Source organism: Argiope bruennichi, chromosome 4 (genome assembly GCF_947563725.1).
Source record: "Argiope bruennichi chromosome 4, qqArgBrue1.1, whole genome shotgun sequence".
In the NCBI taxonomy this organism is placed as follows: Eukaryota; Metazoa; Arthropoda; class Arachnida; order Araneae; family Araneidae; genus Argiope; species Argiope bruennichi.
Window position 1 is genome coordinate 45,615,067 of NC_079154.1, and position 15,640 is coordinate 45,630,706.

Here is a 15,640-nt window from a genome sequence, read left to right on the forward strand (position 1 = left end):
ACCTAAAAGAAAAGCAAACTCATCCTGAAATCTATTTAAAGGAAATACTCATGCATTGCAAAAACTATAAATGAATTATGCCATCCCAGAAATTTATTTTAAATATAATAACATGCAAATCAAGAATTATCTAAAAATAATACAATGCAATTACATAAAACATTCAATAAATAGAAACAGTTTTAAATAAGATGTCTAGTATAAGGAGACGAAAGGGATCAAGTAAAGCAATACATTTTTTCATTATCTCAAAAAGAATATTTACTAATAAGTTCAACAAAGCCCCATTTATACATTTTTAAGGGCTGACTTAAAAACAATATATTAATGCAAATTCATTTAAAAGTAAAAAATTTGAGATTTAAAAAATATCATTATAATATTGCATATTGTTGAAGTCAATGATTAAATCCTAAATTAAATACATTTATTTTATACAAATTATTTGCATGCAGAAAAGTCATTTAATAATAATAAAAAAACATTAAATGTTATGCGATGTTCAGATTATCTGTGCGCACTGACTCAAATTAAGTTAATTGAATATTTTTTTCACAAGCAAAATAAATACAAAGCTTTTTAACAGTTTTGCATTTTTAAAAAGAAAGTGGAATAACTTCTTTATCATTTAAATACCTGGGAAGAAAAGAATGTTATTTCTCTTGCTTTCTAGGAAAATTTCCCCATTTTGGGAATGAAATAATTACTGTAGCGGAAACTTTTTAGATTTTAGAAGGTGGGGTGGGGAAGACCTTCATATCTTAAGAGAAAGTATTTTTTTATCATTACAATGATTAAGAATGAATCAGGATTACAAAAAACTTACAAGCAATGCTTTACTATACATTAAACCTTGCTCCCTCCCTCAAACACAAACAAAACTTCAAACCTTTCCCCCACAACCTAAGCAGGAAAGCAAATTTATATATTTTTTTTAATGCCTTTTATGAAATATCCTGAGTTAAGAACAATAGCATTGCATAAAAATGTACGAATTTCATAAAATAACTTTTAAACAATATTATTGGAATTTAGGTCGAGGAGCTGAGAGATGATTTAAATCTCATAAGAATTTTCTTTATTCTCTTTGCTGGATTATATATTTACATATCAACTAGCATTATATGTAGAAAATAATGAGACTTTACTTTCATTGATGTTGGATATTTTTGAACATGCAGTTCTTTGCAGTATTGTCCATTAAAAAAATGTACATAATAATTTTTATTCAATAAAACTAGAATAAAAATATGTACACAAAATTTTTACTTGCAAGAAATGAAACATTTTCCACATCAATTCACACAATGTATGATAAATAAACAAAATAATAATATTTTTACAGTTTGTTTCAAATGCTGGTTCATTCATTGTATTTTTTAAAACATTTTTTAAAATATAACACATTCAATATCATTCATTTCTTTTTTCTATTTTAAAATTACTTGAGATTATGCAATGCAAAATCTGATTCCAATATCAACAGCAATATTTAAAAAAATTACAAATATTTTCAGACTTACTTTAAAATATTATTAAACCTTTACAATTTTGAAAAATATAAAAAAATTTGTCTATTCATCAGATATTGTCAATTAGTAGAAAATGTTGCCATTTTCTTGGATAAAACACTAGACAATTTTAAATATAATTTTTAAAATTAACAAATAAGGCTCCAGCAAAATTAAATCTAATATTACAGACAATCATCACAGCATTGACATTTTGCATTGTAGATGGGGAGTTTAAAAATATATGACATCTTATTAAAGTCCCCCCCCCCCGTTTCTCTGGTTGTGTTATGGAAAATTGGGCAGTTAAAATAGAGAAAACAAATCAGTTTTTAAAAAATGGTAAAAGACATTTTTGTTTATATAAACAGGTAAGTAGAAAATTACATAAAATTATGTATAAATGCATATGCTTTACTTATGTAAATATCCACTAATATATATAAAAAATATAAATTTTCAAGTATGAAATACATCTTTACAATAGGCATAACTATCACATTAAAATTTTCATGCTTGAAGAATTTTATCTAATTGCTCCCTCAAATTCTTAAAAGTCTTTTTCAAAGGTTCATCAATTTCTGCTTTCAGTTCTTTCTCCAAGTCTGTGTCTTCACTTATTTGAAAAACCTGAAAGTAAAAATAAATTTAATTACTCATTCAATTACAGATTCTAATAAACAGAATACTCTCAATTAGTGAATATAAACTAGTACTTAGACAAGGAATCACATTTTAAGTACACAGATAAACATGTGATACTCTCCCTCCCCTATTATCGTTACTATATTCAGGATTGAAATGAATCAGCCAATATTTAGTATTCAAGTCATACCGATAGTCCAAAAACTGTTTATTTTTATTGCTATACACACAAGAAATCAACTAAATTATGTTTACTTAATTGAAAGCTTGGATTAATTTTATAACTTAGATTTTGGAAAATCTTAAATATAAGCAGAAAATTCAAATTATATTTGTATAATTCAATAGTATTGACAGTCCTTCTTTAAGGTAGTGAAACTTGGAAATTTACTGATTTAAAAGAGTAGAACTTATGTTTTCCTAACTACTTGCCACAAAAAGATTCTTAAAATATATTGCTTAAATAAAATTTCAAATATTGAATTGTATAATAAAACTTATTTTCCACAGTATTGTAAAGAATTGAACATATGTTTGAAATGCCACTGAGTGATATTTTTCTGACATGAGCACCAATAAAAAAAAGAGGAAAACCATAGACCATATGATCATTAAGAAAAGATATTCATTTCAATTGTGGAGGGCAGCATTACACTGGATTGGATGGCATGAAATTATCTGGCCTCATGCACCAATCTGGTGTAAAGAGACATGATGATGATGAATCTTTATAACTAATAACTTGAGTGTAAAAGTAAAACAACCCAAATGCAAATGACTGGTATGTCATTGAAAAAGAGAGAAGATTACCACATCCTCTCTACCTATTGGTATTTCAAAGATTTCTAATGCACAAAAAACAATAAAAATAAAAATTATGCAATTTAATAAGGGGGGGGGGAGAGGAAACACTGAAACATTGATTTATTAGCTGCAAGAAACAATCCATAACTTTCAATTTTTACAGAATATTCAAAACACTTTAGAGCTTATATTCAAGAAATTTTCATAACAAATCAATATAGGAACACTTAAACTAAATTTTACATGGTAAAGATAAAACCTTTAATGAATTTTAATGGATATAAAATTTGGCCATGCAAACTTTTGACAACAGAGGCAAAACTTCCTCTGGTTCAAGACATTGTAGTAGAATAATGTTTCGAGTTCAATTCCATTTTTATTTAAAATTTTTTCTCTTATTGCAATGATAATGCATACACAAAATACAGTGTATAAATCAATAAAATATATAGTAAACTATGTTAAAAAGTATTAAACAATTACTACAAATAAAGGGGAAAAAACTATATAGAAATAAATTCAGTATCACTATAAACTTATTTTTAAAAAATTTTTAAGCTGTGAATTTTTATGGTTTGAACTTACAGCAGAGAAATATTTATTAATTTTCAATTAAAAAATTTTTAATGGTCTTTTTTAAATTTATATTTACAAAAAATAATTACAAGCCAAATTTGGTAGTGTTAGGTCCAACAATCTGCCATGTAAAATGTTTCTTTCATTATGTATGTTACAAATATAATGTTCAAATACAGAATTTCTAAGATTTTTATTCAAAGTTAATAAAAAAATTATACTATGCATCATTACCTTTCCACCCCCAAGGGACAGTGTAACTTTTCCTTCACTCACAATGTTTTGAAGAGGACTTCCAGACATTGACATTACAAGCTCACCAGGTTTGGGAACTCTGGCCATTGAGCTAACTGGAAATCTAAAGTAAGCAAAATATAATTGCATAAATAACACAATACTGCAATACACAGAAGAAAGGAAAAAAATATATTTAATCCCTATATTGTGTTGTTTTAGAGAAAATAAATTGCATCTACTTTCACATTAACTCAAATTAATAAAAAAAATAAAAACAGAAATATAAAAATTTCCCACATCCCAATGAGGATGATTCAGGATAAAAATATTTACATAATTTGCTAAAAAACATTTCCAGATAAATGCAGGCAGAGAAATTTCAAAGACCTTTTTAATGAAATTTATTCAAAATTCAGCAGTAACAGAAAAAAAAAAAAAAAAAAAATCCTTAAAAAGTTAAGAATTATTTAGTTTACCCTATAATGCAAAAAAGCTTTTCATGAGCTATTTTATTACATTTTAAGAATGAATGAGAAAGGTGAAGATTTATATAATAAAATCTGCATCAAATATTCTATAATTAATATATTATAGTTTCTGATCTAGTATATCTTTGACATTTTTGGAATTGTGAAAGAAATTAAAACTATTTAATAAATACTCTAATAAAACAATAGATATTTTTTCCCTCAAGAAATGTTGACAAAAGCAACATTACTAAATAATTTCTTCAAAAATTCTAAAATATTATAAAAAGCATACTTAAAATTTCATAAATCAGTTTATTTCTCATAAAAAATATAAAGTAATGTAACTGGTATAATAATAATAAATAAATATTTCTGCTAAATTCAAAGAAAAAAAAAAAACATTCCTTAGGAAATATTATAGAGACTTACATTATTTATTTTCTAGAACACAAATGAAAATGGAGCTTTAAAATTTGATGACAAAGAAAAAGTTGGCCATCTGAAAATTTCCTTTAAAGCTTTACAAATGAGTTAACCTAAGAATTCCCCTTTTTTAAAGAGCTGGCAAATCTGTTTCTATTGTTAAATAACTGGATAATATTCCAACTAATTAAAAAATCTATTTCTGCACTAATAATTTCAGAGACCATTTCCCACCTTATTCCGTTAATCTAAGTTGTGTTGGCAATGCACTTATAAGAGAAAATGAAAATAATAATTGTAAGAATAATGTTGGGAAAACTTATCCTTTTATTTTCTAAAAGAGTAAAATGCATATTCATGTTTCTTTACCAGAGTCCACATAATAGTAGATTGAGTTTTCTATTTAGTCCATAACTAGAAGTTTAAAACAGGTGATATTTATCCTAATATTTTGCCTACCATACAGTACCTAATCAAAGTGATTTAAGTAATACTGCAATAAATACTCATATAACTAACTATAAATGAAGGAAAGAGAAATAAATGATAAATACTGAAAAAGTATAAAAGGAATTACGTACTTAGGATTAAATTTTGGAGTGACGACCATATTACCCAATCGATTTGATTTACATGGTGTGTTTAGTGCCGATTCACTTGCGGTACGACTCAGCCGTGAAAATGTATTGGTAGGTGGACGAGATACAGCTAATGGTCGTGCAGAAGCAGAAGCACTTAGACTTCTCTTTTTCTGAAAAATAAAATGAAAAAACAATATTATGGAGATATTAAGGTTATAGCAATAATTATCTATACGAATAAAATATCATATTTACTTATCAAAAAGATAAATGTATGTTTAGGAGTTGACAAAATGTTATGTGTCTAGAGGCAGAACAGTTTGACTTAGAATGCCAAACTTGGTACATATATAATTTAGAGGGGGAAATATCTATCTCAGAGCAATTTTTTTGAAAATTATATGAATTAAAAATTTTTGAGTTTTTTTTTAACAATAATATTTAAAGATATTACAAAACAAAAATGAATTTTACTTGCAAACTAAAAATTATTTTAATGATATCAATTATTTAGCATATAAACATAGCATATAAATTTCTATTTTTAACAGTTGCCACTCAAATCTGGGGGAAAAAAAAAGTCTACATACATCTATTCAATATAAGAGAAAATGTACAAATAGCACTCATGTACTAGTTGCAGCGGAATATGGTTTTCAGGAGTGGTAAAAGCAAAAGAAGTAACAATTTAACATCATTTGATATAATAGCACACTTAAAGAAGTCTTATATTTACATACAGAAATTTTTTTTATCTTAATTTATTATCTAGAATTTAGCAAAATAAAATTTATATATTAAAGGAGGGATATATTTATTACCTCTCATGCTCTTTAATTGTAAGTCGCACAAAATTAAAGATTCAAGTGAAATAAAATACAAAACATTTTTGTTATCAAGATACAAATCATTTAATGATTATTTAATAAAAAGCATTACGAAGTAAGATTATTATTTTTTATTTATTTATCATATTTGCCAATTCAAGTATTTTGGAAATTTCTGCAGACATTTCAACCATCAGTTTCATGGAAGTAATGGAGCTAATCCATAACAAATAAGGTACAACATTTCTGTATGGTATAACAGAAAAACATTGTGCATTTTTTTAACTATTTCACTTTCAGTGAACATATGAAAATATTTCTAATATATCACTGAATGAATTAAAGGATGAATATGATACAGCAAGTTTTAATGCCCATAAAAAACCATTTTTAAATGATTGTGTTTGAGCTAAAATGTTCAAAATGAATTTATTTTCTGACATTTTCAGATTTGATGTGCCACACCTTTTAAGTTCTAAGTTATCTATGATGACTTCCTTGAAGTGACACACAATTTTGTTTCCCTTTTCGGCATAAATAATAAGTGCTTATTTTTCCATATTACTTAGGCTTATTATTTTCTTAGAAAGTGAGCAGTATGCAACAAATGCATTTTGCAGGACTTCTCGAACCCATTCAGTAAAATCAAGATTTTTTTTTAATCCATTCAATTCATATTACATATGGATTTTCAGCAGCTCTTTGATTTAAAAATATTATCTACTTTGTATCTATTCTATACCTACTTTGAACAAGCTTACAGTTTCTCAAATAATAAACAAATCATTCAATAATCTCAAGTATTTTAAATTGAACACCAACTGACTGCTTCCGCAGATTGAATGTTGCTAATCCCACCAGAGAAATGTATTCTATTCTTTTGTGCAGTTTTAGAAGTCTTGTGCATGCTCATTAGCTGAATTCATGAATCTCATGTAAAAAGAAAAATTGTCTCACAAATCAAAACTAGAATAATCTATGTGGGGAAAAAAAAAAAAAAAAAAAGGAGGTGAGGAGCGAGAAAAGGGACGAGTTTCAACATTACACAATCACAGACGGTATTTTTAAAGCCATGACTACAATAATTTATTCTTGCAATCTTTAGATCGATATAGATTTTCAAATTTTCTGCGCTTTCTCTGTTCGCCCAATGGTGTGGGAACCCTGTTTAATAATTAGAAAAATATTTTAAGCATATTTTTGAACAATGTATTTCACACAAAATAAAATTTAACCTCCACAATAATGTTATGTGTGCATGGAACAATCAGTTTTTAAATCAAAATGTTGCCATAATGTTAACAAAAGCTCAAGTTAGAAAATTAAATTAATTCTTACTGCAAACTAAACTGAGATAAGAATAATTTTCAGCATGCAGTTGTAAGATATGAAATAAACATGAAATTTTTTCAAAAAATAAATGTAATGAAAAGTTTTTGTGAACTTTCAAAATATCTATGGTCAAACATTGCTTTACCAGCAAAATAAAATGTAAAAATATGAATCACTAAGTGAAAAATCTTTCACAGAACAAGTGGTAAAGCAAGTACAAAGGTTTGAAAAAAACCTTTATATCAATGTGGAAGAACTTTTTGCTGAACAGCATGGTGGAAAACACCTCCAGAAGAGGGGAGGGTGTGAGTGATACATTGCCTGTGATGTTATTAATCAACAATTTTGTGTCTTTGGCCAAGATTATGGGGCTTGAGTTGGATAGCAATGATATCCAAGTGCTGGTGGAAGAACATAACCAAAACTACTGAAGAACTTATGGAACTGCATTCGGTGTCACAGTAAAAAGCTGTGGAGGAGATTTAGTATGCAGAGGAAGAAATGAGACTCAACAGAGCAGCAATCTTCCAGTGAAATAAGGGAGAAGGTGAAAATATAGAAAGTGATTGCATCATATATTGAAAACACTACCTTGTTAATGCATTCTAGAAATTCATTTGACAATAATGTTGACTCAATTTCAAAGAAAACAAAAACAAAAAACAAGTGTCTTTAGATAATTTTCTTTAAAAAAAAGTCTTATAAGTAATAAATTACATTATTATACTTTTTCCTCCGGAATGTAACACATTGTCGCCACACATTATTTCCATATAGTTTCCCCCTCCTTTATTTGTAGTAATTCCGGAACGAATTATGTTTGTTAATCAAAGTTCCATTGTATTAACAATTCAATAATTTTACAGCATTTAAGACAAACATGGTGTATATTATATATATATACATACACACACACAAGATGTCCATGCTAATTGAGTCTCGAATCTTATTTTCTGAAGAGTTAGTATTAGGCATATATAACTAACAAGAAAAACAGTATAAACTAATATAAAGAATAGTATTTTTTCCCTCAAATTATTCCAATAAATGTTTTGATAAATAATTAATGTCATATTTAGACAGATCCTCTGTCCTAGGAATTATATTTAGTAAAATAGTCTTGAGACACTAACATTTTAAACAAAAAGAAACAGCCACTTTATTGTGACCAAAATGGGGTGAATATGAATATCACTATCTTAGAAAAACGGGTGATTTTAGCGACTATCTTAAAGAAGATACGCCAATCAGCTTATATCTTCATTGAGACCTTGAGGCTGATCAAACTAAAATTATGAAATTGCTGAGTGTTTTAAAGCAATGATATTCAAAATTTCATAACTTAGTCATATTTGGTTGTAAAAGAGAAGCTTAAAAAGTAAATTAATTAAAAATTGGAGTGTCAAGAATATTTCACTGAATATGATTCCTTAGGACCAAGACTATTAAATTTGGAGATATTACAAGTCCAATTTGCATAAAATATTGAATAGACAAGAAAATTGCCAAAAGCAACTAGTTTATAAGTAGAAATACACATTTAATTATACATATGCATATTGTTAAATATAGCAGAAAGTAAAATGGAATTTCTAATTAGCAATCATTGTAAATTTTATTTCATTTTGAAGATATAGTAAATAATTCATGTTAATAATGGAACTTATTTAAAAAAAATGTAAATCCAGAATTGAGGTTCTAGTTTATATACTCAAAATTTAAACGTAATGTCTTTCCCACATTAAGTATTTAAACTGGCAACTATTTATTTAATTCCATTGACACACAAATTTTTAATGCTGTTGAAAAATGTTAAAATGTCAGGGAAAGAGGTTGTCTACATAATCATTAATACTTATGTATTTATAATAATATTCAAAAAGATTAAATAGCCCCCAGTACACTGCTCTTAACTTCCATATCACTGAAATCAGAGAGTGTTTGATCCTGTTAAGCTCACACAAAACAATCTGGTCTAAAACCTGTGAAATCCAGGTACTGAAGCCAAGAATGAAACACCAGGGCATAGTGGACTGAGGTTCATGAAAAAGTAAGAAATAAGAAAAATTGCCTCTGATTTTTGACTGAAAAATGTTTGCTGAACAGTATTTACAAGAGGTACATTTAAAAACACCAGTCTCAGTTATAAAAAAACTATAAAATAAAATAAAACAAAACAATACTACAGCATTAGGTAACTATTTAAATAATTGGAAATTGATACAAAACACTCAAGAGCATTTTAGAAATATTAGCCAAGTCGGAGTTGATATTAGTTATACAAAATTCTGCCAAACTACAATAAAAAAAGAATTTTAATAGCCTATATTAATTTTTACTGTATTTTGTAAATTCTTCCCACCGATACTCATCTAAACAGCAATTTTCCTTTTATAATTAGTTCAGTAGCAATAGTTTAATTTTTTATATTCCTGAACTCTTATATAAACATAGCTGGAAATCAGCACGGAGAATCAGCTGTCTATTTTAATAACTTAACACAACTGCAATTATTACAATCTGTTATAAGCTTTTCCTTTGCAACACTTGACTCTTTTCCTGGCATGGTAATTAGCATTTCAGCCAGATGTAACATCACCTGCTTTCCCACATATAGTTACGCACCTACGGACTGCTAGATGTGGATCCTTTTCCCTAGTAGAGTCATTGTGTCTAGTCATTTGTTGTATCCAGACGAAGGGCCACAGATGTGGGTCTCATCATTTCAAATAAAACCATCATGTCTTCAAGGGAGAAAAATGTCACAAAATCCAGATGTTTAACTTTTTTCCCTTATGAAGAGACTCCTCAAATCTTCAGGAAATCACCAGCAGCTGTTGCCATTAAATGTCGAATTCATTTGGACTTCAGCCGGTGTTAGCTCTGAATTGATTAAATTAATAGGCGTTTTTCAGGTACAAAGATGGAAACTTAACGGACATTTCCATGATCGACTGTAGACCATTCAGAAAGCATTGCTGAGCAGCTATTGGGTGATAGGGTACTCAAGTTTACCAATGAAAAAATTAGAGGCAGAGATCTGACAGAAATAAAAAGCAATATTTTTAGTTTGTTTTAAGTGCAATGAGAGGTGTCGAATTGTAATTCAGAGATATGTCAGTGTCAGAAAAAGTTATTCCTGATTTTTTTAGAAGTTCTGTGTGATTTGGACTTCTGCGTTAGGATCCACCCAATAAAGCTTGGTGGATTTCTGGAGCGCCCCCACCCCGAGTAGTCGCTAGAGCTAACAGTCTGTTAGCGTTTTTTTTTAGTAACTTATTCTTCGATTTGATCGAGGAACCACTTCGCACTTTCTTGATATTAGTAAATAATATTAACCTAGATGAGAACAAGTTATTTTTGTGTACATAAAGTTGTTTTTGTATATATAAGGCTGTAAATAAAGGAATTGTTTTGTCACTCTACTCTTATTTGATCATTCTGAATCAAAACATTACACCTTAAAATCTTTCCGTTTCGTACTCCTTCTATAAATCACCTTTCTACAAAAGTGGGATGTAAAATTCAAGATGAATTTAAATATATATCATAAAAACCTCTTTCGAGCAAGAAAACTAATTAACTGTTAAGTATAATAAAGTAATCTAATAAATAATACATTCACACAAAAAATTTGGCATTATAATTTAATCTTACTTCTTTTTTCAAAGTTTTCTTCTTCTCTGACATCAATTTGCCACTGAAAAATAATTAAATAGTTTAATTATTAAATAATTTATATTATATGCATTAATCAGAAATTATGCAACTGAACTAAGAGAACTGTTATTATTATTATTTTAAACCTAACATTATATATATAATGAAGATGCAACATGTAACAAAAAATATATTGTATGAGGCAAGTAAATTCAAACCAACTAACATACAATACAAAAAATATTTTTTTTTTCATTGAAAATTGTTTTTTAAATGAAGGAGGGCAATATTTATCAAACTCAGAAAACAAGGGATTTAATGACTTTTTAAGAATTTTTGTGACCTTACTTCAACCTTAGTAAAATTGCTATTGAAATTCATGTATTCTGAGAATTTTAAATTTAAACATAAAGTAACTTGATTAAAGATATGTGTTCAGTCATTTTCTACAAAATTTCTAGGCTTGTGAAAAATTAAATAAATAAATAACTGTTTCCAAACAAATACACATTAAACAGAGAGTCAACAGTTTGGTTAGACACACACAAAAATATGGTCATGAAATCTTTCACAACTCTACAATAAGACTTCCCAACATTTGTAAACATAACTAATTAAGAAAAAAAAAAAATGATCATAAAGGAATTCACTAAAATTTCTATTATTTTTAATTTATAACCATCTTGTTATTAATTTATTATAATTTTTTTCAGTTTCAAAGTTATAGTAAAAATTTAAGATGAAAATGAAACTTTTCCGTAGTTAATTAAAGAGTGGTAAGTTTAAAAAGAAACAAGTTCTGCTTTGAAAGAAGAAGCCCATCACATAACCAAATGCATTACGGGGGAAGGAAAAAAAAAAAAAAAAGTCTTCTTTTTTAGAGAATGAAGTATGTAAATGACCACAATCAAGAAAAACAAGGAGAAATAATTTATTTGATAAATAGTGTTCAATAGTTTGATAAGTAGAGCAAGATAAACTTTTTTGAAAGTTTAAAAATTGTAATTTTTTTATCTACTTCAGCGTTATTAAGGGTATCCATTTTCTGGGCATGGTGCAGAATTGAAGATGATTCACATTTTTAGTAGAATGCACCACCGTATTTTAGGAATGATTTGTCATTTATGAAATTAAAATTGATTCTCGAAAAAGTTAAGACATTTTTTAAAACGATGTAAAAATGGCTCTAGTGGAATAATATGTTCCAAGTTATAAAAACAAAAATCTTTAATTAAAAATTAAATTTAATGTTCTTTTTTTAATTATTATAAACATGGAAATAGTAGAAAGCAATTTTTAAAATATTATTTTGCTTAATGGCAGAGGAGCGATTGTGGAAATTAAGATATAAGATTACAATGTAAGTTTTGCTGTAAATATAAAGAACTTGCTAACACTTCATTCCATATGACTAGAAGAAATTATCCCCTCTTTTATTACCCTTTTTATATGAATTGGCATAAGAAAATTCAATTGCACTGTAACACAATCAAAAAGCTTGAAATTACGTGCTGAGTGTATCTGCCAATAAAGTTTTTTCAAAACACTGGGGATAAACAAATCAGAAATAAAATATTAAAAATCTTTTAGATATAAAGATATTATATTGATTACAAATATATGTTGATCATTTGAATATCATTTTACAGTAGATCATAAAATAAAGAAAATTTAATATCAAATTACAACAAATAACACAATAAAGTAGAGGCAGATCTTCAATAAAATGTTTACGATATCTAAACCTTAGAAAAATTCTTTAAACTTTCAGGAATTAATGAACAGTATACATAACGCAGAATAATAATAATAAAATATGGAATATTGTATTATTTTTACAGAGCGACAAATTCAATTTTCATAAAATAAAAATAATTAATTATTTACACAAAAGAAAAAAACAAAACAAAAGTATTTTTCTTGCAACATGAATACATCTAGTCAAGATCTAAATATCCTATTTAAGCAAATTCAGAAAAGATACCAGAGAGCACAGTACTATGACATTGCCAACTCTTTTTCTAATTACTACAGTCAATATCATAAAAGAGTTCACAAACTTAAATTTAGTACCAGTTTGGTAACAGCATAATTTTCTCAAGCCTGATTCAAAGATATAGCAAAATTAAAACTAATTCATTATAACAAGATAAACAGAAACTATGAAAAAGTACCTTTCAATGACAGATCGAATAGCATCTTCCTTCTTTGAGGATTCAAATTTAAGATTTTCTTTTTCTTGCTGTTCAATCATTTGTGCTATAGTCATATGTCTTATATTATCTGGTATTGATTTCAATTTGTCTGCATAAAGTTTTTTTACTCTGTTACCTTTTTCTTCAATTAAACCAAGAAGATAAGTTTCATATTCTGAAAAGGAATCGATAGCAAATTGTTTAAGTTCATTCAGCTGGCGTCGTTTTTCTTCAGTAACGGAATCTGTGGTTTTCTTTGCTTTTTTTACTTTGCGCTTTCCCATTTTTGTAAGCTGAAAGAAAAAAAAGTAATATATAAGTAAAATAAATAATAGAAAGGAATAGTCAAAAGTTCTGTTTTTTTAAAGTCTTCCTAAATATTTTTTTTATTAAATTAACAGCAATTAGTGCCAATATTAATACCAATATGAAAAATCATTGTATCTTTGTATGGACAACTATTTATATGTTAATGTATCAAGAAGAGCATTATTATGTACAAAAGTTAGTAAAAAAATCATAATTTCATGCATATGGCTGCAGTATTTGACAAATTTAGAATCCAATTTGGTTACAATTCAGCAAATAAACTTTTCTTTTTGGACACAATAAAACTTTCACAAACCAAAGTTTGTTTCTGAATTTTAGATTCTCATAGAAGAAAGTCTTCTATATATTCAACAAACTTTTAACATTAAAACAGTTCTAGAATACATATAAGAAAATGAATATCCGAAGATTTTATTCATTCAAAGATATATGCATGAAATAAATAAATAATAATAAATTCTAATGACAAAAAATTTTTTCAAGTCCGGATTTTTTTTTTTTTTGTGTGTGAGTGTGTGTGTTTTGACAGAAAGTTTTGCAAAACAAGAAAACATTTCAACTTGGAACAAAATATTTACTTTAAATTATGACTAATTCTTAGAGTTCTTATAGTGAGAACAGCTCCTAAATGGAAAACCAAGTGTGGAAGAGAAGGTAAGCTTAATAAAACATATAGAAAATAAAGACAAAAAATAAATAAATAAGAAACTTGAAAAAGTATGGAATCAACACTTAAAAAAATTGCAATTAGTATTTCTTTATATTTCAATTTTTATTGGTCGATTTTTTTTTCAAAAATCTTCCAATCCAATATACAGATGCATATTAAATAATGCAGAAATTTCACAACAATGTAAACGACAGAGATAATTATAACTGTTTCTTTCAATTAACTGGCACTAAAATTCAAGTTCTTTATTAAGTATTTTTAAATTATATTAATTCAAACATAATAAAACATTTCTATTCACAATATTAGCAAATTAAACTAACCATGATTAAATATAATCCGATGCAGATAAAGTAAATCGGGAAAAAAATAATTTTCATTACAAATGATTTCATGCAAAAATTAAATTCTTGCACATTTGTTTAGATGAAGTTCTACCGTTAAATTAAAATAAGCAGTACATCAGAACAAAAGTTGATACTTTCTACCTTAATTCAAACGACGACCAAAATGCACAAAACTTCAGTCAGATTCTATGACTTCTTTCAAAACAAACTTCATAAATAAAACTTTTCCCCACCAAAACTTCTTACTTCCCGCGATTTCCCGCGAAACTCGCCAATATTGTTCAGAAAAAAGTGAAAATTGTTGCCAAAGTGAAAGATGAAAATAAAGAACTGTCAACTGCTGTCTTTATTTAATTGTAATTTTTTTTGTCTATTGCGTCAAATAATTTTAAAAGTTTGTCAGTGCAACTAGGACAAAATATAGGGAATATCTGAATTAAATAGAAACTCTGAATGATGTTTCCTCACAGGAGATATACTCTCTTCATGCTATAATCTATTATCGCTAGCCGAATGAATCCTAGTTTCGAATCTTAGGTAAGTTGAAAAAGAGATATGACTAAAATTGGATAGATAAACAAAAAATTACAATTATTGTGTAAAAAAATTTCTCAAAAGTAAAAGAAAAATATATTTTCAGTACAGTATACTGTCGCAGGAATACAATTACTGTTAAAATATTTGGTTTCCTAATGTGGGGGCAGGCAGTATAACATTATGCCTTACGGTCACCAGATGCTGAATGGGCTGAGAATCTTTTTAATTTCAACTAATGAGTAAACAGGACAGAGTTTGAACCTTGTGTTTAAAAATGGTACTTATGGCTTTTAAAAAAGAAGTGAAATCAGTTCAGATATTTATTGAAAATTGATGCATGCCATTCTACGTTGGGATTAAATAAAGGGAATAAATCTTCTCTTGATGTTGGTATAGAGTTTATTTGTTTACTGTTTCCAAAGCAAAAGAGATATCTTAATAGAAATCTTCGATATCTATAGAATACGATAGAGACAATATCGACATAATAATTTG

At 27.2% G+C, this 15,640-nt stretch overlaps 1 protein-coding gene across 2 annotated transcripts; it reads right to left on the reverse strand.

Moving 5' to 3' along the window:
• Nucleotides 1-1,582: 1,582 nt before the first annotated feature.
• On the reverse strand, nt 1,583-14,887 carry LOC129966553 (borealin-like). 2 transcript variants are annotated; one of them, XM_056081000.1, is made up of 6 exons: nt 14,750-14,887; nt 13,241-13,554; nt 11,064-11,106; nt 5,248-5,417; nt 3,771-3,894; nt 1,583-2,141 (listed from the first exon to the last, which is right to left on the reverse strand). In XM_056081000.1, exons 2-6 carry the CDS (start codon nt 13,543-13,545, stop codon nt 2,022-2,024), a joined length of 762 nt encoding a protein of 253 aa, XP_055936975.1. In that variant the 5' UTR covers nt 13,546-13,554; nt 14,750-14,887; the 3' UTR covers nt 1,583-2,021. The 2 variants fall into 2 exon arrangements, with proteins under 2 accessions (XP_055936975.1, XP_055936974.1); XM_056080999.1 differs by lacking the exon at nt 14,750-14,887 and adding an exon at nt 14,585-14,726.
• Between the last annotated feature and the right edge of the window lie 753 nt (nt 14,888-15,640).